The sequence below is a fragment of the Takifugu flavidus genome, chromosome 18 (genome assembly GCF_003711565.1).
Source record: "Takifugu flavidus isolate HTHZ2018 chromosome 18, ASM371156v2, whole genome shotgun sequence".
NCBI classification, from domain to species: Eukaryota; Metazoa; Chordata; class Actinopteri; order Tetraodontiformes; family Tetraodontidae; genus Takifugu; species Takifugu flavidus.
The window spans coordinates 12,829,737-12,857,469 of NC_079537.1; the positions used below are offsets into that span (position 1 = coordinate 12,829,737).

At 52.7% G+C, this 27,733-nt stretch overlaps 2 protein-coding genes and 1 long non-coding RNA gene across 6 annotated transcripts; 2 read left to right on the forward strand and 1 right to left on the reverse strand.

Annotated features, from left to right (window-relative positions):
• The first annotated feature begins 234 nt into the window (after nt 1-234).
• On the forward strand, nt 235-7,664 carry LOC130515098 (uncharacterized). Its single transcript, XM_057015136.1, is given in 4 exon segments — nt 235-1,012; nt 2,396-2,462; nt 5,744-6,858; nt 6,861-7,664. Coding segments are annotated over 2 exon segments (1,266 nt in total). The 5' UTR covers nt 235-1,012; nt 2,396-2,462; nt 5,744-5,762; the 3' UTR covers nt 7,031-7,664.
• A 1,994-nt stretch (nt 7,665-9,658) lies between these two features.
• Nucleotides 9,659-27,665, reverse strand: ppfia3 (PTPRF interacting protein alpha 3). 2 transcript variants are annotated; one of them, XM_057015098.1, is made up of 30 exons: nt 27,466-27,665; nt 25,513-26,151; nt 20,373-20,474; nt 20,059-20,286; nt 19,926-19,985; nt 19,616-19,744; nt 19,464-19,556; nt 19,186-19,238; nt 19,012-19,105; nt 18,807-18,941; nt 18,518-18,601; nt 18,087-18,218; nt 17,943-18,005; nt 17,784-17,863; nt 17,273-17,441; nt 17,003-17,196; nt 16,546-16,783; nt 15,980-16,113; nt 15,571-15,725; nt 15,397-15,496; nt 15,143-15,224; nt 14,865-15,065; nt 14,657-14,722; nt 14,279-14,305; nt 14,038-14,213; nt 13,743-13,840; nt 12,983-13,158; nt 11,410-11,478; nt 11,171-11,333; nt 9,659-11,078 (listed from the first exon to the last, which is right to left on the reverse strand). In XM_057015098.1, the coding sequence occupies exons 2-30, from the start codon at nt 25,831-25,833 to the stop codon at nt 11,026-11,028; spliced, it is 3,675 nt and encodes a 1,224-aa protein (XP_056871078.1). In that variant the 5' UTR covers nt 25,834-26,151; nt 27,466-27,665; the 3' UTR covers nt 9,659-11,025. The 2 variants fall into 2 exon arrangements, with proteins under 2 accessions (XP_056871078.1, XP_056871077.1); XM_057015097.1 differs by lacking the exons at nt 20,373-20,474; nt 25,513-26,151; nt 27,466-27,665 and having other exon boundaries at nt 9,659-10,933; nt 11,022-11,078; nt 20,059-20,280.
• On the forward strand, nt 18,187-21,305 carry LOC130515128 (uncharacterized). 3 transcript variants are annotated; one of them, XR_008947150.1, is made up of 5 exons: nt 18,187-18,341; nt 18,465-18,622; nt 18,948-19,805; nt 19,944-20,356; nt 21,132-21,305. It is a non-coding gene; the product is annotated as an uncharacterized LOC130515128 (long non-coding RNA). The 3 variants fall into 3 exon arrangements; XR_008947149.1 differs by having other exon boundaries at nt 18,468-18,622; XR_008947148.1 differs by lacking the exon at nt 18,187-18,341 and having other exon boundaries at nt 18,599-18,729.
• Nucleotides 27,666-27,733: the final 68 nt, after the last annotated feature.

Below are 27,733 nucleotides of genomic sequence, written 5' to 3' on the forward strand. Positions count from 1 at the left end.
CATATTTCAGGTTTGAAGAGCATTTACTGGTAGCAGCGCCTGCAGCAGGTTCCTCCCGTGCAGGCTGTCAGGAACACGCCCTGTTCAGACCTCCTGGTGTCATTTCCTGGCAGGAGGACAGCGGTAATTAAGAGGCTTCACATGCTGCTTCTGGAAGATGGTTTTTCCAGTCTGCAAAAGTTTGAAAGGGATTAATAAACATATAATTAGGGCTGATTAGGAGCGCAGCCGCTGCTGGAGGATCCGGATGAGCTGCTTCTCCAGAATCCTCGGACCCTTCAGGTGAGCAGAACCAGGGAGGAAGGAGCAGAGTCGGAGGACCAGTTTCAAACCTGCGACAACAGGAAAGGCGCGCGCTGCCTCGCGCTGCCTCGGGACGATTGCGACGTCCCCGCCGACAGATGTTACTCGTTGATTGTTCTACGTCTCTTTTGGATACACAAACCTCCTGAGAATAAATGTGCGTCTCCCCTGAGAAACCGGAGCCGGTAGCTGCGTCAGGCTACCGCCGGGAACCGGACCGGATGTTGGCGTCACCCTTCAGAATAAAAGCGGGGGCGTCCGCCGACGGCCCCGTTTCACGCAGGGCTTTTACGCTGAAGGTCTGGCCCGGCGGGCTCTTCCGCCCCTTCCGCCAGCTTCACGCTGAAGGCGACCTGAACGCGTTTCAGGCGGAGTTGGGATCGTCAAACATTGAGCCAACTCGATCAGCTCGGCACTACGGTTCGGACTCCAGAACTTTAGCGTTCTGGTCCCGGAACAGCCTCCCTGCCCCCGGCCGGCCTCTCAGGAGCGGCCGTTCATGGAATACCGCCGGAGCCTCTTTGTGGACCCGTTTCCTGCCCATTAACCGCGGTGACTTTGCTAATTGATGTTTAGGGGACATGTGGGCCAAAGTTCCGCTCCAGGGCCGCAGCACCGAGCAGCTTTCTGGGCCGACGCTTGGCGACAGAACCCAATAATCAATGTGTTGTGAGCTGGAAGGACGCGGGGTCCGGATCTCACCTCAACGGTACGCGCGTGCTCTCTCTCTCTCTCTCTCTCACGCACGCACCCTCGCACGCACGCACCAGACTGACCCAATAAACGCACTTTTGCATGTTTTCTCCGTTACATCACAACCAGCAGAGACCGAGTCGCGGTCCTCCTGGTTCAGGTGAACTTTCTCTCCGTTTGAGATGAGATCCGAACCTGCGTCACGCAGGTCGGGATGTGATCCACATCTCTGCCCCTGGAGGTCCGGATCCCTAACAGCTCTTCACTCTGGAATCTGGAGTCTTTCCAGATGTTCCCGTCTGATCAGAGGATCAGGACTGGTTTGACTCACTGGGAAAGTGCGATTCCCAGTTTGTGTCACAGATGTGAGGAATTAGACCCAGTTTCTCCTCAAGTTGCTTCCTGAGTCTGAACAACCAGATGATTCCAGATCTGAAGATGTGTTTGAAATTCAGGTTGGATTTGAAATTCTAGGCCAGAATATTTGTTTTTATTTCAACATTCCAGTGAGTGAGTGTGTGTGTGTGTGTGTAAGTATGTGTGTGTTTGTATGTCCGTGTGTATCTGAATGTGTTGTGTGTGTATAAGTGAGTGTGTGTGTGAGAGTTTGTTTGTTTGTATGTGATTGTGTGTGTGTGTGAGAGTGGTGTGTGTGTTTGTACGTCCGTGTGTATCTGAATGTGTTTGCGTGTGTATAAGTGAGTGTGTGTGAAAGTTTGTTTGTTTGTATGTGATTGTGTGTGTGTGTGAGAGTGTGTGTGTGTGTGTGAGTGTGTGTGGCGGTTCACTCGGCTTGTTCACATGGTTCTTGTTCCTGTTTTCCTCCATGTTGAATGTCCCAGACTTGTGAGGTCCAGCAGGTGGACAGATTGTCCTGTTGTCTGACCAGTTTACCCAGTCAGGACTGGGGGACTCTGTCCTAACAGACCGGTCCACCTCCCTTCTCAGTGATGGAGGTTCTCCAGGGTTTGGACTGTCAGCTGGGTCTTCTGGTTCTGGTCTTGTTTGAAGGACAGTTCTGATGCTGGTTGTGGACCCTGAAGGACCAGACAGTCCCACCCCTGAGTTTGGCTGGTCTGAGATCAGTTCTTCAGACCTCGTGTCTCTTTAAGGGCAACTTCCTGTGGCTGTGGTTGTTGAGGCAGGTGGATCAGTAGCTGAGGAAAACGGGCTTTGATGCTTTTGTCTTCCCTGCGGCACCTGTGGCCACATCGCCGCTGGGCGTCCACCTGTCCACCTGTCCTCGCTGCGCTGGGTGTGTCCACGCTGCTTCCTGTCAGCGGCGCTTTAGTGGCGGCATGTTTTCGTGCTCATCGCCGCCTCACCAGTAGCGCCACATCACTGACATTCTCCTCATTCCAGCCGCTTTAACCGTGACCTCCTCCCTGATTCCCAACAGCTACTGTGGTGGCGTTCTCACCATCAGCTCCACCATCAGCTTGGAATTCTTCTCCAATTAGTCACAGGTGAAGCACGTGTGGAGGTGACTCACACAAACGACTCTTCCTCACTTCATGTAAACAATGTTGATGCAACATAAATCACAAGTGTTACAGCTTCACTCACGTCACTGTCCAGCGTGGCCACGAGGAGGGTCCGATACACATGAGAACTGGGTTCTGGACCTGGTTCTGGACCTGGTACTGCAGAAGCAGTAGTAGTAGTAGTAGCAGCAGCAGCAGTAGCAGTAGCAGTAGCAGCAGTGTAGCAGCAGCAGTAGCAGCAGCAGTAGCACAGCAGTAGTAGCAGCACAGTTAGTAGTAGTAGCAGTAGCAGCAGCAGCAGCAGTGGCTGTAGCAGTAGCAGCAGCAGTAGCAGCAGCAGTAGCACAGCACAGTAGCAGCAGTAGTAGTACAGCAGCAGTAGTCAGTAGCAGTAGCAGCAGTAGCAGTAGTAGCAGTAGTAGTAGTAGCAGTAGCAGCAGTAGCAGTAGCAGTAGCACGTAGTAGTAGTAGCAGTAGCAGCAGTGTAGCAGCAGCAGCAGTAGTAGTAGCAGCACAGTAGCAGCAGCAGTAGTAGCAGCATTAGTAGTAGTAGTAGTAGCAGCAGTAGTAGCAGCAGCAGCAGTAGCAGTAGCAGCAGTAGCAGCAGCAGCAGTAGCAGCAGCAGCATAGCAGTAGTAGTAGTAGCAGCAGCAGTAGTAGTAGTAGTCGCAGTAGCAGCAGTAGTAGCAGCAGCAGTAGTAGCAGCAGCAGTAGTAGTAGTAGTAGCAGTACACAGCAGCAGTAGTATAGTAGTAGCAGTATCAGCAGCAGCAGCACAGCAGCAGTAGTAGCAGCAGCAGTAGCAGTAGCAGTAGTAGAGCAGCAGCACAGCAGCAGCAGCGCAGTAGCAGTAGTAGTAGTAGCCGCAGCAATAGTAGTAGTAGTAGCAGCAGCAGCAGTAGCAGCAGAAGTAGCAGTAGTAGTAGCATAGCAGCAGTAGTATAGCAGCAGCAGTAGTAGTAGTAGTAGCAGAGTAGCAGCAGCAGTGGTAGTAGTAGTAGCAGTAGCAGCATATAGTAGCAGCAGCAGTAGTAGTATTAGTAGCAGGAGTAGCAGCATCAGTAGTAGTAGTAGCAGCACAGCAGCAGTAGCAGTAGTAGTAGCAGGATAGCAGCAGCAGCAGTAGTTAGTACAGCAGCACAGCAGTAGCAGCAGCAGTAGTAGCATAGTAGTAGTAGCACAGCAGTAGTAGTAGCAGTAGCAGCAGTAGCAGCAGCAGTGGTAGTATAGTAGCAGTAGCAGCAGTAGTATAGTAGCAGCAGTAGTAGTAGTAGTAGCAGTAGTATCAGGAGTAGCACAGCAGTATAGTAGTAGCAGCGTAGTAGTACCAGTAGCAGCAGCAGCAGCATAGTAGTAGTAGTAGCAGTAGTAGCAGCATAGCACAGCAGCAGTAGTATTAGCAGCAGCCAGCAGCAGTATCAGCAGCAGTAGTAGCAGTAGTAGTAGTAGCAGCAGCAGTAGTAGTAGCAGTAGCAGCAAGCAGTAGCAGCAGTAGCACACCAGCAGTAGCAGTGTAGTATAGCAGCAGCAGTAGTAGTAGAGTAGCAGTACACAGTAGTAGCAGCAGCAGTAGTAGTAGTAGTACCAGTAGCAGCAGTAGTAGTAGCAGCAGCAGTAGTAGTAGTAGTAGCAGCAGTAGCAGCAGTAGCACAGCAGTAACATTGCAGCAGCAGCAGTAGCAGCAGCAGTAGTAGCATCAGCACACAGCAGTAACATTAGCAGCAGCAGCAGCAGCAGCAGCAGCGCAGCAGTAACATTAGCAGCAGCAGTAGCAGCAGCAGTAGTAGCAGCAGCACAGCAGTAACATTAGCAGCAGCAGCAGCAGCAGCAGCACAGCAGTAACATTAGCAGCAGCAGCAGCAGCGCAGCAGCAGCAGCAGTAACATTAGCAGCAGCCTTCAGACTAATCAGGTGCAGTCTCCTGTTTTTCCACAGGTTCCTGCCAAAGGTTGTAAAGTGTTGAGGTTGTAAACGTGCGGCTGTAAAAGTTCCTCTTTACTTCAGTCTGGAACTAATTCCCCTCCTCCTCCCCTCCTCCTGCTCTCCTCCTCCTCCTCCCCCTGCTCTCTCTCCTCCTCCTCCTCCTGCTCTCTTCCTCTTCCTCCTCCTCCTGCTCTCTCCTCCTCCTCCTCCCCCTGCTCTCTCTCCTCTCCTCCTCCTCCTGCTCTCTCCTCCTCCTCCTGCTCTCTCTCTCCTCCTCCTCCTGCCCCTTCTCTCTCTCCTCCTCCTCCTGCTCTCTCTTCCTCCTCCTCCCCCTGCTCTCTCTCCTCCTCCCCCTCTCTCCCTCCTCCTCCTCTCCTCTCTCTCTCCTCTCCTCCCCCTCCTCTCTCTCCTCTCCTCCTCCTCCCCTCTCCTCCTTCTCTCTCTCTCTCCTCCTCCTCTCTCTCTCCTCCTCCTCCTCCTCCTGCCCCTGCTCCCTCCTCCTCCTCCTCCTTCCTGCTCTCCTCTCCTCCTCCTCCCCCCTCTGCTCTCTCTCCCTCCTCTCCTCCTCCTCTCCTCTCCTCTCTCCTCCTCCTTCTCTCTCCTCTCTCCTCCTCCTCCTCCTGCTCTCTCTCCTCTCCTCCTCCTCTCTCTCCTCCTCCTCCTCCTGCTCTCTCTCCTCCTCCCCCTGCTCTCTCTCTCTCCTCCCCCTGTCTCTCTCTCCTCCTCCCTCTCCTCTTCTCCTCCTCCTGCTCTCTCTCCTCCTCCTCCTGCCTCCTCTTCTCTCTCCTCCTCCTGCGCTCTCTCCTCCTCCTCCTGCCCCTCTCTCTCTCCCTCTCTCCTCCTCCTCCTGCTCTCTCTCCTCCTCCTCCCCCTGCTCTCTCTCCCCTCTCTCTCCTCCTCCCCCTTCTCTCCGCTCTCCTCCTCCTCCTCTCTCTCTCTCCTCCTCCTCCTTCTCTCTCCTCCTCCTCCTCCTCTCTCTCTCCTCCTCTCCTTCTCTCTCCTCCTCTCCTCCTCCTCTCTCTCTCCTCCTCCTCCTTCTCTCTCTCTTCCCTCCTGCCTTCTCTCTTCTCCTCTCTCCTCCTCTTCCCTCCTTCTCTCGTCCTCCTCCTCCTCCTCCTCTCTCTTCTCCTCCCCTCCTCCTCCTCCTCTCTCCTCCTCTCCCCTCTCTCTCTCCTCCTCCTCCTCCCCCTGCTCTCTCTTCCTCTGCCTCCTCCTCCTCCTCCTCTCTCTCTCCTCCTCCTCCTCCCCCTTCTCTCTCTCTCCTCCTCCTCCGCCTGTTGCTCTCCTCCTGTTGCTCCTCCTCCTCCTCCCCATCCTCCTCTGTTTTTTCTCTCCACCAGCTGATACGTTCTGGGAGTGATGCACTGGCTCCCCCTGGTTGCCATGGTGATTGCCTCGGCCCTGCCCGTCCCTCGTAGCCCCGTGTCCAGGGTTGCCGTGGCCACAACAGAGCCCAGCTCCCTGCCGCTCAGAGAGCGTGAGGAGCAGCCCACCAGCCTGGTCCTCCCTGTGAAACACAGAGCTCCTGGGAACGTCCTGGACGTGGTCCCCGATGCAGGTGCTGCACTCCAGGAGAACACGGCCCATGTGCAAGGCTCCTTAGGTGGACGGACCTCCAGTCCAGGAACACAGCGCCCACAGACTGACCTGGATTATCTGTCGCACGGAAGAACGTTGAGGACTGAGGAACTTTCCATGGCTCCTTCTCAGTCAAAGGATAGAACTGATCCCAACAGCAGACACCAACATCTGGCTTCAGTAGACTTTTCCAGTCCAGACCACCTTCTGGATTCTGTGGCACAAACGCAGCACGATCCTGGTTCTGCTCCCCAGGATAAACAAAGAACAACTGTCACCTCAGAAGCTGCAGCCCATTCATCGCCACCGGGGACGGGACCCCTGTTCTCGTCGGGCCGCAAGGACCAGAACCTGAACCAGGAAGCAGGCTTGAGTCTGGACAGCATCTTTGACCGGGATGAGATGTTTCTCGATATCCATCCGCGAGTTCTGTTCTCCACGTCTTCGTCACCTCCCAAACACCCTCCGCTCCTGCTCATGTTGGAGTCTGGGCTTCTGGAGGAGCAAGGGAACGAGAACAGGCCCTTCGAGGGTCCGGGAGATCGGCCCCTGACCGAGGCGCCTCCGGGTCCCCGCGGAAGCTCTGCGGCCCAGAAGGGATAACGGTCGTTTCTGTTGGACAGGGGGCGGGGGGAGCTGTCGGTGTGCGAGTCGGAGAGCGTCTGGACGAACAAGTCCACGGCGATCGATTCGCGCGGCCGCAACGTGAGCGTCATGACGGAGATTCAGACCCAGAAGGGATGGATCAAACAGTTCTTCTACGAGACTCGGTGCCGCCGGGCCGAGCTGCGGAGCTATAACAGGAGGTCCAAAAGCACGGGCGCCGCGCCGAGGCCGGCGGAGACGGGGGTCCCCAGGCGCGGCTGTCTGGGCGTGGACAGAAACAGTGGGAGAGCGAGTGCAAGGTCAAGGAGTCGTACGTCCGAGCGCTCACCAAAGACGAGAAGAACAAAGTGGGCTGGAATTGGATCCGCATCGATGCCTCCTGCGTCTGCGTGCTGTTCAGACCCAATCGGATGGCCGGGCGGGCCGGGGCGGGGCGGGGCTGAGGGGATCTGCTTCCTGGTGGCAGGTGATTACGCTCACGTCTGAAAAGATCTGAATCAAAAGGACTGAAAACCTCGTTTTTTTATGTGTATTTTTGTAGAAACGTTTGTAGAAATGTGTCACTTTTAAAAAGTTTTTTTCTCGTGTGGCCTCAATGGTCCAAACCTTCAACAGACTCCAACAAAACATCAAAACCTCAACTCTTAATCTTAGGGAACATCATAAATGTTAGTTTTCAAGGTTTTTGTCAGCTTTTTTTTATCTTTAATAAGTTATTTTGGCATGTACATGCAAGCATGAGTACATTAATATATTCTTTATAAATATATGTAGTTTGACACCAGTATCCTGTCACGTACCAAACTGGACTGTACTCATGGGTCCTGATGATCTGCTCAGGTTGTGGGGACAGAGCGCCACCTAGAGGCTCCTGATTACTGCTGCAACACCATCACACCTGTAAACTGACTGTAAGACTGTAACCTGGTTTACCTGCGGCGGGTGGGCGGGGCATGACGTCACTCATCTCATCCACAGAACTCAGAGGTTCATGAATGTAAATTAGGGCATGAACACAGATGTTCTCACCTGCTGGTGCATCTGCCTCAATAAAGGATCTTTGTAGTCCAGAACGGCCTGCTGGCTCAGACCCACTTCCTGTTCTGTTGTTACACAAGTCCGACCCCAATCAGTGGTTGGATGAGTGAACATCCAACCATAGTGAGTCACGTTACCGGCATCCATCCACCCACCCACACACCCACCCCTCCCTCCATCCATCCATCCACTCCTCCCTCCATCCATCCATCCATCCACCCCTCCACTCCTCCCCTCCACCCACCCCTCCACTCATCCATCCACCCCTCCACTCCTCCACTCCTCCACCCACCCCTCCACTCATCCATCCACCCCTCCACTCCTCCACCCTCCCTCCATCCATCCACCCCTCCATTCCTCACCCACTCCTCCCTCCATCCATCCACCCCTCCATTCCTCCACCCACCTCCACTCATCCACCCACCCCTCCACTCCTCCACCCTCCCTCCATCCATCCACCCCTCCATTCCTCCACCCACCCCTCCACTCATCCACCCACCCCTCCACTCCTCCACCCTCCCTCCATCCATCCACTCCTCCATTCCTCCACCCACCCCTCCATCCACCCACCCCTCCCTCCCTCCATCCACCCACTCCTCCCCTCCACCCACCCCTCCATCCACCCACCCCTCCCTCCCTCCATCCACCCCCTCCTCCCCTCCACCCACCCCTCCCTCCATCCACCCACCCCCCCATCCCTCCACCTACCCCTCCCTCCCTCCATCCACCCACCCCTCCATCCACCCACCCCTCCTCCACCCACCCCTCCATCCTCCACCCACCCCTCCCCTCCACCCACCCCCCCATCCCTCCACCTACCCCTCCCTCCCTCCATCCACCCACTCCTCCCCTCCACCCACCCTCCCTCCATCCACCCACCCCCCCATCCCTCCACCTACCCCTCCCTCCCTCCATCCACCCACCCCTCCTCCACCCACCCCTCCATTCCTCCCCCACTCCTCCCCTCCACCCCCCTTCCACTCCTCCACCCACCCACCCCTCCCTCCACACCACCTACCCTCCCATACCCCCCTCCCTCCATCCATCCACTCCTCCCCTCCACCCTCCACCCCCCCTCCACTCTCCACCCACCCCTCCCCACTCCTCCCTCCCTCCATCCTCCACCCCTCCATTCCTCCACCCCTCCTCCCCTCCCCTCCCCCACCCCTCCACTCCTCCACCCACCCCTCCATCCCTCCACCACCCCTCCATCCTCCTCCACCCCCTACCCCTCCCTCCATCCACCTACCCTCCCCCCCTCCCCTCCATCCATCCCCTCCTCTCCATTCCTCCACCCACCTACCCTCCCACCCCTCCCTCCACCCCTCCACTCCTCCCTCCCTCCATCCATCCACCCTCCTCCCTCCTCCATCCACCTACCCTCCCACCCCTCCACTCCTCCCTCCATCCACTCCTCCACCCTTCCACCACCCTCCCCTCCACTCATCCACCCACCCCCCACTCCTCCACCCTCCCTCCATCATCCACCCCTCCATTCCTCCACCCACTTCCGCCTCCCCTCCACCCACCCCTCCACTCCTCCACCCTCCGCCATCCATCCACTCCTCCCTTCCTCCTCCACCCACCCCCTCCACCACCCACCCCTCCCTCCTCCCTCCTCCACCCACTCCTCCCCTCCACCCACCCCTCCACTCATCCACCCACCCCTCCATCCTCCCCCCACCCCTCCATCCACCCACTCCTCCCCCTCCCCCACCCCTCCACTCCTCCACCCTCCCTCCATCCATCCACTCCTCCATTCCTCCACCCACCCCTCCATCCACCCACCCCTCCCTCCCTCCATCCACCCACTCCTCCCCTCCACCCACCCCTCCATCCACCCACCCTCCCATCCTTCCACCCACCCTCCCCTCCACCCACCCCTCCACTCATCCACCCCCCCCTCCACTCCTCCACCACCCCCCCTCCCTCCCTCCACCCCCTACCCTCCACCCCCCCATCCTCCACCACCCCTCCACCACCTTCTACCCCTTCCCCCAGGAGGTCAGAGGTCTCCTCCAGAGCTGCACCTCTGCTGTGGAAGCATCTTTATTTCTCAGGGTTCAGAACATGACAGATGATTAAAGCAGAACATGTGTGATCAGCAGGTCCAGCTGGATTCATTTATTACTGTGGTTTTACCGTCTCCATCCGTCCTTTCATCATGTTTCTTGTCAGGTGTCAGATCACGTTACTGATGAAAGCTGTTAATGGCTGCAGTCTCAATGTTCACTTACAGAAGGAAGCTGATTAGAATGACCAACATCTCACTGAAACCCAGGAACAGAACACCAACACACCTGTGTCCAGTACCAACCTGAAGAAAATAAACATATAGTAGAAAATAAAAAAATACAACTGAAAAAAATACACACGTTTTACAAACCACCCCCCCACTGTAGGTTTATCATACAGATATATATATATAGAAGTACACATATACGTGTACATAAAGAGACACCTCATTTCTTCACCAGCAAAAAGAAAAGTCAGTTTGACATGCATCGTAAACACAGAGGCAGAACACTCCATCATCCTGGGGGGCTCCTCCTGCCCCCCACACGCCCACACACACACACACCCCAGCCTGTGTGCAGGTCAGAGACCAGGTTCTGGTTCAGGGTAGTAGTCCTTCTGAGACTGGTTCCTCCTCCTGAAAACACAACCTGTCACCGCCCTTCAGGAGTGCTTTCTATGGTCTGGGTGATGCTGACCTGACTCCGCCCCTCCGCCCCCTCCTCCCCTCACCTGAGCCTTTGATCCTCCCCCTAAGAAGAGCTCAGGCATCCACAAATGAAGTGCTGGACGCTCTGAAACCACCCCAGTGAGGGACACCGGATCCCCCATCAGCTCCAGAACCTGGACCTCTGATGAGCATGTGCTGTGGGGCCCTGACATCATCTGGAACCACACACCAACGAGAGAGAGAGAGAGAGAGAGAGGGAGAGAGGGAGAGAGGGAGAGGGAGCAGCCAATCCCCTTCCACCCTTCTGGTTGTCGTGGAAACTACATTCATACATTCTTCACACCAGTACAACAGAAGAGAACCACAAGCATGTCCAACATCTTCTTCCTATCAGCTGAATTATTCCAACTCTTTTCTTTCATGCTTTGCTTTACATCCTCTTTTCTCTGTTTTTATGTTGTGTTGAACTACAAAGAACCATTCAGACGATCTGTGGTTCTCATCCTCTTCTGCACAGTCCCGTCTCCCTTCCTTTTGCTTGACTTATTGCAGGATGGTAAGGTTTTCCTTTTTTACTGATGTTCCTCCATCAGGCAGCTGAGGAGCTCCTCTTCATTCCCATCTGGACACAAAGGTGTGATTCATCCCTGATCAGGAATCAGACATCCTCCAGAGATGAATGAGTAGAGGACGAGTGGAGGAGCTCTCACCTCCTCAACAGGAGTAGGTCCTCACAGAAGCTGACTCCCCCCGGGCAGCAGAGCTGGCTGCACACACACACACACCACACACACACGCGTGTGTGATTGTGAAGTATCTGCTGACTGTGAGTGACACAGAACCGGCAGGTGGGACTCACCGTCGCTCTGAACCTTCCTCAGGGTAACGGAGGGCGTTGTGAGGGCTGAGGCACGGAAATTAGCAGGCAGGGTCTCAGCAGAGTCCGAGGTCACACCTCGTAAGTCCTTCTCCCGGAACATCTTCCTCCAGGAGGGTGAACGTGTGAAGGTCTTTGTCCCATCCTGCACATGAGATAAAGGACATTCACACAAACACGCACCTCTTTTATTGTTGCCAACAGCTGATTAGCATGCTGACCTCTTCGGGCCGTCTCTCTGTTGCCATGGCGATGAGGGAGTTGTACTCTTGCTCCAGGAGCTGCCGGGCCTGTCAGACAGAGACGAGAGCTCCAGAGTTTAGGGCAGAGGTGTAAAATTCTGCATTATTTTGATGGTCCGGCTCCAGTGTACTTTCTTGTTCACACTCGTAATTCCAACTAAATACAGTGGGGCCTCTACTTACGAACGTCTCTACATGCGGAAATTTCAGGTTACGAAGCGTCTCAACGGGAAAATATTTCCTCTTGTTACGAAAGAAATTTCAGGATACGAAAGGCAAAAATACGCTACCGCTGCTACTCGCAGCTCGCGGAGTTTAGCGAACGTAAACATGCTTGTAGCTGCTCTGCCATTGGCTATCGCCTAGCATTTTCCTGTCATCCCATTGGCTATCGCCTAGCATTTTCCTGTCATCCCATTGGCTATCGCCTAGCATCTTCCTGTCATCCCATTGGCTATTGCCTAGCATCTTCCTGTCATCCCATTGGCTATCGCCTAGCATCTTCCCGTCATCCCATTGGCTATCGCCTAGCATCTTCCCGTCATCCCACTGGCTAGGAGGGACGTCAATCTGTACAAGTTTGTGTGTATCCCAGCGTCGCCTTCATTTAACTTTTATTCGCTATGGACCCCAGGAAAGTGATGGAGAAAAGTGAAAAAGAAGAAAAGAAGAAGAAGAAGAGAGCTTTTTTGTCCATACAAACGAAGCAAGAAATAATAGAAAAGCATGAAAAAGGGATGCGTTTGGTTGATCTCGCCAAAGAATATGGCCGTAATACATCGATGATTGGCACGGTTCTGTAACCGGGATTTATTGTTGGTGTCCGAATGTTTGTCCATTAGATGGCGGTGTTACCACAAGTGTTAACGTTGGTTGCTAGTAGTGACAGCTAATGTAAGATTAGCCTGTAATAAAGTTCATTTTGTTCCTGGAGAAGCCTTGCACTGAATTCCTACATTTATTGTGCGGTAATCTAATTGTAACATGTATTTGTTACATGTTTTGATGCATTTTTATGATTTATAAAAAAATTATGTCCGAATTTTTGGGGGCTTGGGACGGATTAGGGCATTTACATGGAAAACGCGTCTCTACTTACGTAATTTTCAGGTTACGAAACAACTTCCGGAACCAATTAATTTCAGAAGTAGAGGTCCCACTGTATCTTAAACTAAAAGGTTAATGGGAAGGATGTTTAGGAAGAAGGACATTTAGGGGGAAAGGAAGCATGCTGCCGTGGTGCCCAGGGTGACCCCCCACTGGGACACCATCAGCCAAGTCACCTTGTAGACCTTCACACCTCTGACCGCTGCAAAGGAGCTGAAGGCTCCAGCAGCTGCTGCACTGGTTCTTCATCTCGCTCATCTTTATCAGACACAAAAACAAAGGAGGCCTCCACTAGAGGGCACCAAAAACTCAACCTGGAGGAAGGTTCCTCAGTCCAACCAGATGAAAACGGGTTTGGAGGACAGAACCCTGAGACATGAGCACTAACACACCATCTCTGCCTCCATGAGCTGAAGAACAACAGACACTGAGGTGTTTCTGTCACCTGCGTGTTCTGGTTGGGGATCTGCAGGAGCAGGGCCAGATCGGTGTAGTCAAAGGTGTCGTCCAAGGCCAGCAGAGAGCCGTGGACGCCGCTCTCACGGAGGTTATCGGCGTACTCCTTCAGGCCCAGCGACTGCACCCAGCACATCACACGTTCGTTGGACCACACCATCACATCTGGGAGAAGAGGAGGCACAGCTGTCAAATGTCTGTCGGGCTTGAAATGTTCTGGGGGCTATTTGGACCTTACTGCTGCTCCTCTGAGACTCTAAAAGTCAATCTGAAAACAAAACAAGGTTATAACAGGTCACAGATGTGTGAGGCCTGCTGGGAGAAGAGCCCAGACGGGGCAGATTTAAACGGACACACATGTTTACAGTGGTGGGAAAAGCAGCCCTGCAGCTTCCTTTAAAGACTTGGCCTGTTGACATTTATGTCACATTATCCTGTGAAACTGCACTGGAGAACTGTGGCTTTTCATTTTAATGCTGTCAAAGTATGATGAGAATGTTAACAAAGGCTGCAACAAACCAGCACAAACCCCGCTGCTTAGCCTGGTTGGATTTTAATGCCGCGAAGGTCGAGGATGCAGGCGCTCGTTACTCTGTGGTCGTGGGAACCCTTTTAAACCTGCAGTGCTGCCTCTCACCAAAACCCCCAAAGTGAGTGAGAAGGTGTGAGAGGGTGGAGATCCCTCAGCAATCTTCATCCTGGCACCATGAGTCTGTGTGTGTGTGTGTGTGTGTCAGTCATGTCCTCACCTTTGTTCTGGTGGGCGCTGTCCTCTCGCTGCCTTTCCAACTCCTTGCGGTCATAATTCAGGCGCTTCAAACACATAATGCCGTAATGCAAACTGACCCTGGGAGAGATCAAACAAGCAGAGGGTCAGGTAGGTCAACTGGGGTCATATTGGCACCTAAAGGTCTCATTTAATCATGGCCCGAAGACTCACACCTCAACCACATTTGCTAACAACTGTCAGCTCAGCAACAACCGTATCTAACTATCGGCCCTGATTAGGATGATTGGAATTAAAAATGCTTTAGATGGTCCAACCTGTGGAAGCTGTCCACCATCTTGAGCTGCCCTCTCAGCTCCTTTTTAGTCAGGTGGTCCAGCATGCGGGCATCCACCAGGGACTCCATGAAGTAGCTGCGGTACTGAGGAAGGCCCAGGCTGGGCAGCCAGTCATTGCCCACCCACTCGTGATTCATATCGCCATAGGCCAAAATCTGCAGGAGGCACTCGTATGATTCAGGGCCTGAAGTTTAGTTAGTCTCACAGGTCAGGGTCTTACCTGGTCCCAGCTGAACTCCTTAAGCTCCTGTGGTGCCGAGACCAAACAGAGATATGGAGGTGGTGAGGGACAGAAGCAGAGGAGGTGAAGAAATGGAGAAGAAAGGAAGAAGGACGAGGATGCAGTGGCAGGAAAAGAGGACAAAACAGGAGGAAGTGTGTTAGTGAGCAGGTCATTAGTTGGAAACAGATCACACTGAAAGGGCAACCAGGGGGGAAGAACTCTGAGGTCCACAGAGAAGAGGTTCAAACAGGGGGTGGGGGGGTGGGGGGAGAGACTCATCAACATGATGTTCAAAATAATCCAAAACAACCTTCAAATCATTGCAAAAAATAAAGAGGGGTTTGTCAGACAGAGGAGGGAGAGCCGGGGCCTCACCGGGGGCTTGGTAGCAGCGTTCAAGGACTCCATCTCAGCGTGGGTCATCCAGACGTTACTGGTCGACTGCAGGAAACAAAAGGAGACATGAACGAGAGAACAATATTCACTGTGCTAAAAAAAGATGGCTGCCACATGTCAAGTGACCTCACTGAATCCTAAATGAACAGAAATAACGACTAAAAGTGTCAGAACAGTGCTGTCTCACAGAGCGCGTGCTGGCTGGAGCAGACGGGCTGGTCAGCGACACCATCTCCTGGATGGCGAGCCGCAGCTTGAGGCGGTGCAGCGGGTTGCTGATACCGATCTCCCTCTGGATCTCTGTGTCTGAGAGATTAGCCATGATGGCGCCGCTCTTCACGTTAGCCCGACACGCCGCCACATACCAGGCAGGCATGCCCACCCACAGCTGCAGGAGGCAGAATCAACACACTTAACATCTGACTTCTAAACCTTTAAATGTCAGGAGGCACCACGGCGCCACACCTCCAGCCAGGAGACCACCGTGGGTCCGTCCCAGGAGGCAAAGGGGAGTCCTTGGCGACAGGCTTCTTCCAGTAGCTCGTGCCTGGTGAGAACAGGAGCCATCAAGCAAAAGTGAAGATCAAGAAGTCGTTGAGAAAATGTGCGGTTGTCATGGCAACACTGGCTGAGTGTAAGCAGGAGCGTGATGACTGCGGTGTGATAAAAAGCTGAGCGAGTGAAGAACCAAACAGCAACACGTGAAAGAGCGAACACACTTTTTTTTGCTGCGGCGGTCTTTATCAGCAGGACCCAGAGTCCCGGTCTTGTTGGTGGCCACGGGGTCTCCGGAGGCCTGCTCCTCCGAGGGGGTGGATGCTAGCGTGACAGAAGAGACCAGTGAAAGTCATCTCGCCACACGTGCTTGCTGATGACGTTGACAGCAGGTTTACCGAGAGAGGCGCTGCCGTCCCGACCCAGCTGACCCAGACGGCCCTTCTCCCTCTTTCCAAAAAGTCGTCCAATTGAAGACTTAATGCTTTTCTTCTTGCTGGACTTATGCAGCGAATCCTGACTGCTGTTGGCAGCGCTGCAGTCAGCTGACAGGCTGGGGGCGGAGTCAGGACGTGTCAGTGGTGGGCGGGGCTTATGTTGGTGTCATTACAGGAACGTTTCGTTTAAAAAAAAAATTCCAAGGTAAATCTTTTTTCTGGATCATTTTTGATAACTTAATCAAGAAACGAGATACAAATAACACTAAAGTAAAACAATTAGAAAATGAAAGTAAAAATAGAATTCTATAAGATGATTGGAAGTTCCAGAAAGACATTTATGATATGAGAAGAATAGCAGGTGTGTCACCTGCGGAACTCTCGGGGGTCGTCTAGCATCGCTCCGGGATGGGTCAGTGTCATCCTGTCCAGTCGCAGCGCACGTGGGGTGGACGGAGGCGTGGAGTCGAGGAGAGCCAGGGCCCGCTCGTCATCTTTGTTGTTCTACGGGGAGAAGAGAGGAGACAATCCTGTTATTTCATTAGGGGTAAAAGAATGTAGAGGAAGCCTCTCACACTTCTTCACAAGGACTTTAGTCTTGACCCAGGATATCAAGCTAAAAGCTCGATCTAAAAGCTTTTCTCCAGTGACTTGAGTCTAAACCGAACACCCTTATATGCAACCGTAGAGAAATGCACCTACGGGCGGTTATTTCATCTCCTGGTGTCACGGTCGCGCCTCATTATGAAATTAACATACTTGACTTCTTGTCTTGTTGTCTGTAGCAACCAAGAGCAACGTTAGGTCTTTTCATGAGAGCCCCCCCGACCCAACACCTGCTCCCATCAGAACTCATGCTTCCATCATCTGGAACAGCTCGTGTTTCTGACCGTGCTTCTCTGAACTCCTAAAACCGGCGGCTTGTCCTGGCAGTACCTGTCGGTCTGGCTCTCGGGCCGGGGAGTGGGGCAGGCGAGGGGTCGAGTGTCCCGAGCTGGGGGGCGAGGGGGAGGCCAGGGTGGAGGATGTGATGGAGGTGGGGATGAAGCCTCGACCGGTGCCGTCCCTCCCCAGGGAGGACGGAGGGATAGGTGGACTGTCCAGAGCCACACTGACGCGGTTCTCGATCTCCTCAGCTCGCAGTTCGGTGTTCTCCTTCTCCTCCTGGATCAGCCTGGTGGGATTCATTTAGGTTTTGGTTCAGATTAGTCTAGAAATATCCAGTTCAAACACAGAACTGTTGTTCAAACATCAGAATAACAATAATACAGAGCAGAACACGGCAGCAGAACCTCAACTGGCCCAGCTCAGAGCTGTCCTCGTCTCAACTCGAGGAGTCATTTCTGCTGCTGAGGGTTTGGCTTGATGGGAGTGACGTGGACACGTTTCTTACTTGATCTCTTTGTTGATGGCCTCCAGCTGTTCCTGCAGCATGATGGCCAACGTCTGCACGTCTGTCTGCCCTCTGGGCGACAGCTGCTCCAAACCAAAGCGATGCTCCCCATCATCCTGGGCATCTGAGCAGCCAACATCCAGGCCCGGGTCAAAGCCGGTCCCCAGCAGCGCTCCACTCTCCCAGTCTGGGTACTGGGAAACAGTAGTGAACTGGTGAAATGTGAACTTGAGGAGGTTGAAGCACACCTGAACCTTCCTGGATTCTCACCTTGGTAGAATCTTCTCGAGCGGAGCTCCAGCGAGCCCGGTAGCTGCGCCTGACCACACCTCCAGTGGAGGAGGAGCCAAAGGGATCCAAGGGAGCAGTGGAACCAGATGGGAGGGAGCCGCCCCCGTGGGAATACCTCAGCTCCAGAGCGCTGCCTGGCAGAGAGCGGCTGGAGAGACACAATCATTCCAGTTAAAACCAGCATCTGCTGGAGCTGCAGATCATCAGGCTGATTAACTCCTGAGATGTTACAGAGGAGAGGGACTGCTCGATCAGCTCGAGATCTAAGCCAAACTGACCTTCACCACCATCAGATCAGTGGAGGTGAAAGGATGATTAACCTACAGAACCTCAGTGTTTACTAGGATAAGAATAGAGGAGATCGCTCAGCTCTGTGGTGTCCAATAACAGAGAAGGTGGAAGAGTTCACTAACATGAGACATTCAATCATTTCCTTTGTTAGGGTAAAATCAAAGAGGCATCATTTTTTAGTGTGGAGTGGAGCTGTGACCTGGAGTAGGCCCCCCCAGGCCTTGATCTCAGCTGATCCAGCTCCAGCTGCATTCTCTCCAGCTCTGCAATCAGCTGGTCCTGCAGGGGGACGTGAGACAGTTAGGGACAGGGAAGAACTCAGCCTCCCATTGTTGATGAGAGTGGAGGTTGCTGATACCTTGTTAGCCAACAGATCATCCTGGAGCTTCTTCATGTTGGACAGTTCTTCAGACAGAGCGTTCTGGAGTCAGAGAAACACATCATCATAGTTAGACTGGGTTAGTTCCTTCCATTTGGCATACAGAGAGGGAGGTGAGGTGACCTTTTCCTCCAGGGCAGCCATCCTCTCCTTCAGGTGCAGCTGCAGCCTCTCGTTGGACTCAGACAGTAGTTTGTCCACCGTGTCAGAGAGACGCTTGTTGTGTTCATCATTCATGCGCTCCCGCTGCCTCGCCTGTGGGGAGGAGATGACGCTTAACAAGCCTCCACAACACAAAGATTCTGATCTGAATGTGTCAGTCAAAGCACAGAATGAGAGGCTCCTCCTCTAACGCCATCATCATCATCATCCTCTCAGGTAGGCGAATCAGTTTCCCTCACTAATTCATGCTCCTCTCTCCAAGGTTTGGCCATCAAGAGCCTTGATCTTTGTCTTCCACTTGTTTTATTGTCATTTAGTGAGTTTCTGTGGTCTCTCCAGCAGGTGAGACCCTGAAGAGACCCTGATGACAGGAAGCAGCGAGCCTGACTCACCCGCTGAAGCTCCTGGTTCTTCTCCTCCAACTGTGCCTCCATCTGTCGCAGTCGTTCCTCAAAGTTACCGTGACGCTCCTCAGCCTGAGTGAGTGACAGGAGATGGTGAGAGCAGCCATGAAACAACTACAAACCGGGGAATTAGCCAACGGAGGCAGTCCTGAAGCTTCCAACAGGAGCCATCGTGGCCCATGTGAGAAAGACCAACACAAGTATGGGATCGTGGCTGCATCATTAGCAAACCTGCTCCTCTTAGCTAGCATGTAAATAGAACTGGTATAAAATGAACCTTGTTGAGTGCTGCCACTCTCTGTGCAAGCTGAGCCTCGATCTCTGGCAGCGTCTCAGCTCTCTGAAGAGTCTGCTGCAGCTTCTGCTTGGCATCATCCAGACGCTCCTGAAGCTGACGGTTCTTTTCCTCACTCTGCAGGACAGAACCTTGGATCAGGAGGGGAGTCGAAACGGGGCCAAGCTGCAGGTGAACATGCCTGTACCTGTCTGTAGAGCGAATCCTTACTGGCCAACTCGTTCTCCAATTTGTCTTTGATGTCATGGAGGGAGGTGGCCTCCCTCTGAGCGCTGAGGTACCTGCAGTCCAGAACAACAAGCATGAAACAGCCCGACTCCAGCAGTGAGTGACTGACTGGAGGAGAGTTAACTGGACACACCTGCGCTCCAGCGTGGTGATTCTCTCCTCCATGTCTTCTCTCTGACAGAGCGCCTGGAACAAAAGTAAAGGTTCTGATGAGGAAGATACGAAGAGCAGACTGAGGACCCAGTCAGTGGTCTCTGTCTAGGCTGGAGGCTAACCTCACCCACAGACATTGTTATTGTCAGTCAGACTGGTAACCATGGAAACATAGCGAGCTCTGACAGCTGATCCCACAGACTACAGGAATCCTTCTTCTGTTAAATATAAAGAGTGTTTAATAGCAGCAGGTCTCACCTCCTTCACGTCTCTCTGGAGTTTCTGGTTGGCCTCCTCTGATCGAGCCAGCTCCCTCCTGGCAGACATCAGCTGCTCCTCGATCTCCCCCACCTGACAGAACACGTTCATCACCCTCTGCATTTGGGAACCTTTCAGCCGGATCTGAGTACCTGTCTGCACATGAGGGCGAGTCTCTCCTTCAGCTGTCCCAGCTCAGACCGCTGGCGTTCGATCTCACCCTCGCGCTGCCGGTCTAAGTCTGCGTTGTCCAAGATGGAGGAAGGTCCATTTGGAAGCCGCTGAAGGAAAAAAACGCAGATTTAGTCATCACACGCAGACAGTCTCCAGTTCTCAAGTAAGGTATGATAATGAATTTACAAAGGTGCCATTTTTAAACTTTCTCTTTATTTAAATGAAAAGAAGGAGAATATTCCAGAACTCTGTCTCTCCGCGTGGTGAGAACTCTCCTGCTGATGTTACCTCTTTGCCGTTGTCCAGACCTTGCTGCCGTCGTTTGATTTGGTCTCGTAAAGACACCACCTGACCAGGAGCACAATCATCAACAGCGATGACACCCACACAGATCAGAGCTGGTGGGATGCTGAAAACTCACTTCTTGAGATGAGGTCTGCAGCTCTTCCTCCAGAAAGGCCACTCGCTCCAAAGCCACCCGGAGCCGTTCTCTCACCTTCTCGTCCAGGGCTTTGTGGTGCTCAAACAAGGACTTGAGGGCCTTCAAGACCTCCACCTCACTGGAAACCTGGGGCTGCCTCTTCACCACAGTCATCCTCAGGCTGCGCTCGTGACGTGACACCAGGCACTCCAGATGTTCAAGCAGCAGCTGCAAACAGGCAACAAGACCTCATAAAACCTAAGGCAGGTTTAACAGGCGGCAGGTCCACAGTGAGGAGGTGAGGAGTGACTGACTCGCGTGTTGTTCCTCTCAGCCTTCAGCTCAGCGATCTCCTCCTCTCGCTCCAGCAGCTGCTCCCGGCAAAGGTTCAGCTCTTTGGTCAGCACCGCAAACTCCTGCAATACCACAAGGGGGCGCAGCCGAGGCATCATCACTACCCTGCATTTCATTAGGCGATGTTCCATTAAATAAGAGTGACGAGCTCTTCTTTAAAAAGCATCGGGCCACCAGCTCACGCCGGAGCTGCTCTCACATGTGTCATTTAGACTGTGGAGCCAGAAGTGATGTCACATTGCAGAATATTACCTGACCAGAATATTAACTGAATGACTATACACTTATATTTTAGCTAACATATTTAATTAATCGAACTTTCTTAGTATTTAAGTGTCAGAAAAATTCTAATGATTTCTTAAATCATTGAATGATTCAATGATTTAAGAAATCTCGTACTGTACAAACTCAGCGCTGTTAAATCTTTTAAGAACCATCCAATGCTTTCAGAACAGAAACATTGTTTCTTTATTCTACAGAATAAAAACTTGTCAGGACATAAAACCACACACCGTCCCCAATACTGTCCATCAGTCAGTTATATCAACACACACACGCACTGACACACTCACACGCACACACACACAACTCTATAAAGTGCAGCTGTACAGTGGCAACATGGTTAATGAGGCCTCGGTATCAGATAAAAGAGCATTACTGCATGTTTGCACTTGAAATTGCTTTAATTGCTCAGTAATTGTTGCTGTCTGTTGAAACAGACGCCTGCAGGTTCAACAAACACACAGGCAACTGAACCAGCTCAGACTGCTTCCAGCTGACAGCAGGCCAACAGTTATTTCCTCTAATCACATCCAATTATCTGTGATGTGGACTTCTGATAGGCTGATTAAAATCTGTCTCCTGTGGGCAAACAAACCGTAACTATGGCAACGACTAGGTGAGTGACAATTGTAATGGTCTCTGTGAACTTCCAGGCTGTCAGTCTGTAAATCCCATCATATGATTGAAAAGGAAACAGAGTATAAAAGCACACACTGCAACGTTGCCGTGACACATCAGACACACAATCATGGATGTGATTAAAAATAATCCTCATCTGCTTCATGTTCACACCCAACAAAAACTAAATTATTCTAATTCTATTCTACAGGGATCATTTACAGACCTTGCAAATCTCACTGCACATTATAACCTGTGCAAAAATGCTAAACTAACAAATATTTTATAAACTAGCTAGAAAAGCACATTACTGTCTGTAGTGATGCTGTTCCTCTGTCTGTGGTGATGCTGTTCCTCTGTCTGTGTGATGCTGTTCCTCTGTCTGTAGTGATGCTGTTTCTATGTCTGTAGTGATGCTGTTCCTCTGTCTGTAGTGATGCTGTTCCTCTGTCTGTGGTGATGCTGTTCCTCTGTCTGTAGTGGTGCTGTTCCTCTGTCTGTCGTGGTGCTGTTCCTCTGTCTGTAGTGATGCTGTTCCTCTGTCTGTGGTGATGCTGTTCCTCTGTCTGTGTGTGTGCTGTTCCTCTGTCTGTAGTGATGCTGTTTCTCTATGTCTGTAGTGATGCTGTTCCTCTGTCTGTAGTGATGCTGTTCCTCTGTCTGTGGTGATGCTGTTCCTCTGTCTGTAGTGATGCTGTTACTCTGTCTGTAGTGATGCTGTTCCTCTGTCTGTAGTGATGCTGTTCCTCTGTCTGTGGTGATGCTGTTCATCTGTCTGTAGTGATGCTGTTCCTCTGTCTGTGGTGATGCCGTTCCTCTGTCTGTAGTGATGCTGTCCCTCTGTCTGTAGTGATGCTGTTCCTCTGTCTGTAGTGATGCTGTTCCTCTGTCTGTAGTGATGCTGTTCCTCTGTCTGTAGTGATGCTGTTCCTCTGTCTGTGGTGATGCTGTTCCTCTGTCTGTGGTGATGCTGTTCCTCTGTCTGTAGTGATGGTGTTCCTCTGTCTGTAGTGATGCTGTTCCTCTGTCTGTAGTGATGCTGTTCCTCTGTCTGTCGTGGTGCTGTTCCTCTGTCTGTCGTGGTGCTGTTCCTCTGTCTGTAGTGATGCTGTTCCTCTGTCTGTAGTGATGCTGTTCCTCTGTCTGTAGTGATGCTGTTCCTCTGTCTGTGGTGATGCTGTTCCTTTGTCTGTGTGATGCTGTTCCTCTGTCTGTGTGATGCTGTTCCTCTGTCTGTGTGATGCTGTGCTGTGTCCGTGTAGTGATGCTCTGTTCCTCTGTCTGTAGTGATGCTGTTCCTCTGTCTGTAGTGATGCTGTTCCTCTGTCTGTAGTGATGCTGTTCCTCTGTCTGTGGTGATGCTGTTCCTCTGTCTGTGGTGATGCTGTTCCTCTGTCTGTGGTGATGCTGTTCCTCTGTCTGTAGTGATGCTGTTCCTCTGTCTGTAGTGATGCTGTTCCTCTGTCTGTGGTGTGCTGTTCCGTTTCTGTCTGTAGTGATGCTGTTCCTCTGTCTGTAGTGATGCTGTTCCTCTGTCTGTAGTGATGCTGTTCCTCTGTCTGTCGTGTGCTGTTCCTCTGTCTGTCGTGGTGCTGTTCCTCTGTCTGTCGTGGTGCTGTTCCTCTGTCTGTAGTGATGCTGTTCCTCTGTCTGTAGTGATGCTGTTCCTCTGTCTGTAGTGATGCTGTTCCTCTGTCTGTGGTGATGCTGTTCCTCTGTCTGTAGTGGTGCTGTTCCTCTGTCTGTCGTGGTGCTGTTCCTCTGTCTGTAGTGATGCTGTTCCTCTGTCTGTAGTGATGCTGTTCCTCTGTCTGTAGTGATGCTGTTCCTCTGTCTGTAGTGATGCTGTTCCTCTGTCTATAGTGATGCTGTTCCTCTGTCTGTGGTGATGCTGTTCCTTTGTCTATAGTGATGCTGTTCCTCTGTCTGTGGTGATGCTGTTCCTCTGTCTGTAGTGATGCTGTTCCTCTGTCTGTAGTGATGCTGTTCCTCTGTCTGTAGTGATGCTGTTCCTCTGTCTGTGGTGATGCTGTTCCTCTGTCTGTAGTGATGCTGTTCCTCTGTCTGTAGTGATGCTGTTCCTCTGTCTGTAGTGATGCTGTTCCTCTGTCTGTGGTGATGCTGTTCCTCTGTCTGTGGTGATGCTGTTCCTCTGTCTGTGGTGATGCTGTTCCTCTGTCTGTGGTGATGCTGTTCCTCTGTCTGTAGTGATGCTGTTCCTCTATCTGTAGTGATGCTGTTCCTCTGTCTGTAGTGATGCTGTTCCTCTGTCTGTAGTGATGCTGTGCTGCTGTCTGTGCTGATGCTGTGCACCAGACCACACCATTTCTCAGATTCCTTTTACACTCATCCGAGCCACCATCAACCAAATGTCTCCACTCAGCTTCATATCACAACCTTCTTCCATTGGCAGCGTGCGCGCACACGTGCACAGACAAACTCCATGAACTCGTCTGGGAGCTCACATGGCTCCGTCCAATCTATCTGAGATCACAGCTGTTGTTCCATTTGGATTTTTCAGGCGCAGCCATGAAGTAAACAGACTGATGGAGACAAACCAGTGACTCCTGACTGGAACCACAGCCTTCTCACATTATGATGAGCTCAGAGGGACCCTGGACACAGGGTAAAGAACAGATGTTGCTCTCCCGTCCAGGTGTTTAAGCAGCTTTAACAGTTGTTGGTGGAACATTCCCCACATCTACGCCCACTTTCTTATTCATCCAGATTAAGCTGCTCTAATGACTGATTGTCCCAACCAATAACACCTGTAAGTCCATTTGCCTGATTTAATAAAAGATGGTAGTCTAACTAAACCCCGACTCTAACTAAAAGGGCATGGATGATGTCAGCATCAGACTAGCATCTAAACTGGATACTGTGTTACAGACCAAACAAACAACTCAGCAAGTTCAGGGACACGCTTCCACTGTCCTGAGTCTCACCCATTCACCTGACCACAAAATGGTTCAAAACTAATAAATACAGCCAAGTATCAGCATGGGGGCCGATGTCCCTCTGTCAACACATGTTCTGATAACTGGATTCAGCGGGTCCCTATACTTTAGTTAGAAATGAAAGGTATGAAACCAACCCGTCTTCATGTGGCTGCACCTGTGGAAGGGCGGGGACGTACCTGAGGAAGGGTGGGGACGTACCTGTGGAAGGGTGGGGACGTACTTTTGAAGGGCGGGGACGTACTTTTGGAAGGGCGGGGACGTATCTGAGGAAGGGCGGGGACGTACCTGTGGAAGGGTGGGGACGTACCTGTGGAAGGGTGGGGACGTACCTGTGGAAGGGCGGGGGGGGACGTACTTTTGAAGGGCGGGGACGTACTTTTGGAAGGGCGGGGACGTACCTGTGGAAGGGCGGGGGGGGACGTACTTTTGGAAGGGCGGGGACGTATCTGAGGAAGGGTGGGGACGTACTTTTAGAAGGGTGGGGACGTACTTTTGGAAGGGCGGGGACATACCTGTGGAAGGGTGGGGACGTACCAGGGGAAGGGCGGGGACGTACCAGGGGAAGGGCGGGGACGTACCAGGGGAAGGGTGGGGACGCACCTGTGGAAGGGCGGGGACATACTTTTGGAAGGGTGGTGACATACTTTTGGAAGGGTGGGGACGTGCTTTTGGAAGGGCGGGGACATACCTGTGGAAGGGTGGGGACGTACCTGGGGAAGGGCGGGGACGTACCTGAGGAAGGGCGGGGACATACCCGAGGAAGGGTGGGGACGTACCTGAGGCAGGGCAGGGGACGTACCTGTGGAAGGGCAGGGACGTACCTGAGTAAGGGCAGGGACGTACATTTGGAAGGGCGGGGACGTACCTGAGGAAGGGTAGGGGACGTACCTGAGGCAGGGCAGGGACGTACCTGAGTAAGGGCAGGGACGTACCTGTGGAAGGGCAGGGACGTACCTGAGTAAGGGCAGGGACGTACATTTGGAAGGGCGGGGACGTACCTGAGGAAGGGTAGGGGACGTACCTGAGGCAGGGCAGGGGACGTATCTGAGTAAGGGCAGGGACGTACCTGTGGAAGGGCGGGGACATACCTGTGGAAGGGCGGGGACGTACTTTGGAAGGGCGGGGACGTACTTTTGAAGGGCGGGGACGTACCTGTGGAAGGGCGGGGACGTACCTGTGGAAGGGGGGGGACGTACCTGTGGAAGGGCGGGGACGTACCTGTGGAAGGGTGGGGACGTACCTGTGGAAGGGCGATGGACAGCTGCCTCTGGAGCGAATCTTTTTCGTGGCCGAGCTCTCGCAGCCTCAGGTTTGCGGTGCCCAGACTGTCCTGTGTCTCCCTCAGACTCTCCAACAGACGCTCTCTCTCTGTCAACATGTTCACCATCAGCGACTCCAGGTTACCGGTGCTCCCGCCCTCATCGCCGCCACGGGGATCCCGATAGCCCCCCGTGCCTCCCATCCCCCCACTCATCCCTCCACTGCCTCCTGCGGGGGAGGACGAGCCTCCTCCTCCCCCCCGGCCGTCCTCTGAGATGGTTGGCATCACCTCGCACATCATGGTGAGGCCTGAGTGTGAGAGGCGTTATGTGAGACGCTGTCTGACACCACCCTCTGCTGACTCAGCATCAATCTGATACTTCCTCAGTTTTTGGTTGTTTTTTGGGGTGGGGGGGTGAGTGGTGGTGGTCTTTGCTCTCAAACGGTTGGCATAAAACTAATGCAGGGGGTGAGAAGTGGAGCTTTACAGTCTGGAGTCGGTGGGGAAAGTGCTGGGTGGGGGGTGATGAAGGGCTGGGGTGAAAGGGTGAGTGACAAGAAGAAACTTATTCAGTGGATGACCTCTGACCCCCAGGCATCAGTAGGATGAGAAACAATCCTGAAAAGACAAGAGGGAAACCTGGTTAGTGATTGGTTGGGTGGTTTTCCATAAGAGGGCTCATGATAAAGGTCAAATTATGATGCTGTATTTAACTTACTGTAACAACAAAGAGCATGGAGCAGTTTTTAAGAGGAGAATCACAAGTGTTGGGATAATCGATGCTGCCACAAACACACCTGAGCATGTTTGCTGAAGCACCACAACCTCTGGGTCTGTCGTCGCCTGACTAGTTCTGTCCTGAGAACTGAGTTTGGGACAGACTGCAGAGACTGGAAGACCTATTCAAAGTCAATAAATGTCCAGTGTCCAAAAAGAGGAAGTCATTTGTCTGCACCGATAAAAAGATGCAACATGGCGGATGTTTTAACTGAGTGTTGATTCAGCATGTTGACTCAGCAACGCGGCAGTTTATTGGAGGGTCCACCTGAGCGAGGCAGCCATGAGATGAGCAGCCATTTGTTGGGAAATTTGACTGACCATTCCAACCATCTCCCAATTCTTGTTGAACCCGAAGCTCCACATTTACAGTTGGAGAACATTTATCTTAACGACCAACAGCAACCACCGACAGTAGGATCTTTACTGGGAGTGGAGAGGTTCTTCACTTCCTCCTCCCTCCAGTATCATTCCCTAGATCTCTCCTGGAAGTCTTCTATGACTGTAGCGTGGTGACATCGTCCACCCAGCAACACGTGCATGGTCATCAGGCTCGGCCTCAAGCTGCAACGCATCAGATACTTGACTGATATTTGCATTAAGATGGTCTTGATGGACTGATTGATGGGGGCTAGTGGGAGCATCCCAGGGCCACCGGCCCCTGAGGTAGCGCCCTCATCTGGCCCATTATTATTATTATTATTACTACTAATAATAATAAAAATTCTAATGATGGTGGAGGCAGTGCTGTTTCACACACTCATGTTCCCTAACGTTGGGAACATTCTGGAAAAAACTGTTGTTATCATCAGGGTACGAAGATGGACGGGACACATACTTAAAGGCCTGAAGGTGGATGTAGAAACAGCCATTTTTAAATGTATATGAGGCTGGAGAAGATGCTCATCATGGTGGGAGGTGCCTCCATCTGCCCGTGATGGAGGCCTAATTAACGGATACATTGACGGGAGCTGTCGTGGCTTCTTTGTTTTACGTGTTACTGAAAATGTCGTGTGGATGATTTGATTTTCACCGGCGAGGCGTCTATTTCCAGCATCCCCACCCCACCCCTCCATCCCCATTCCCCCACCCATAAAAACAGCTGGATGCTCGGAGGCTGGATCCTCCTCGCTGCCGTGTGTCTGTGGTTCTTACCGGATCCATGGTGGACACAGAACCCACACGAACAGCGCGCCGGTGTCCGGCTCACTCCATCGTCGCTGAAGGCTGGAGGCTGCGAGGTTCTCCCCGTTCCAGTCCGGTTAGCATCCTGCCACATCCCCTCCCTCCCTCTGCTCCAGGAACAGACCGGTGCGTCACCCGAGGCGGGAAGCGCGTGCGACATCCGGCACGGACTTTCACAACAAACATACAGACAGAAATATACATTTCCCCACTCACGTACCATTTAGCGTTTAAGACG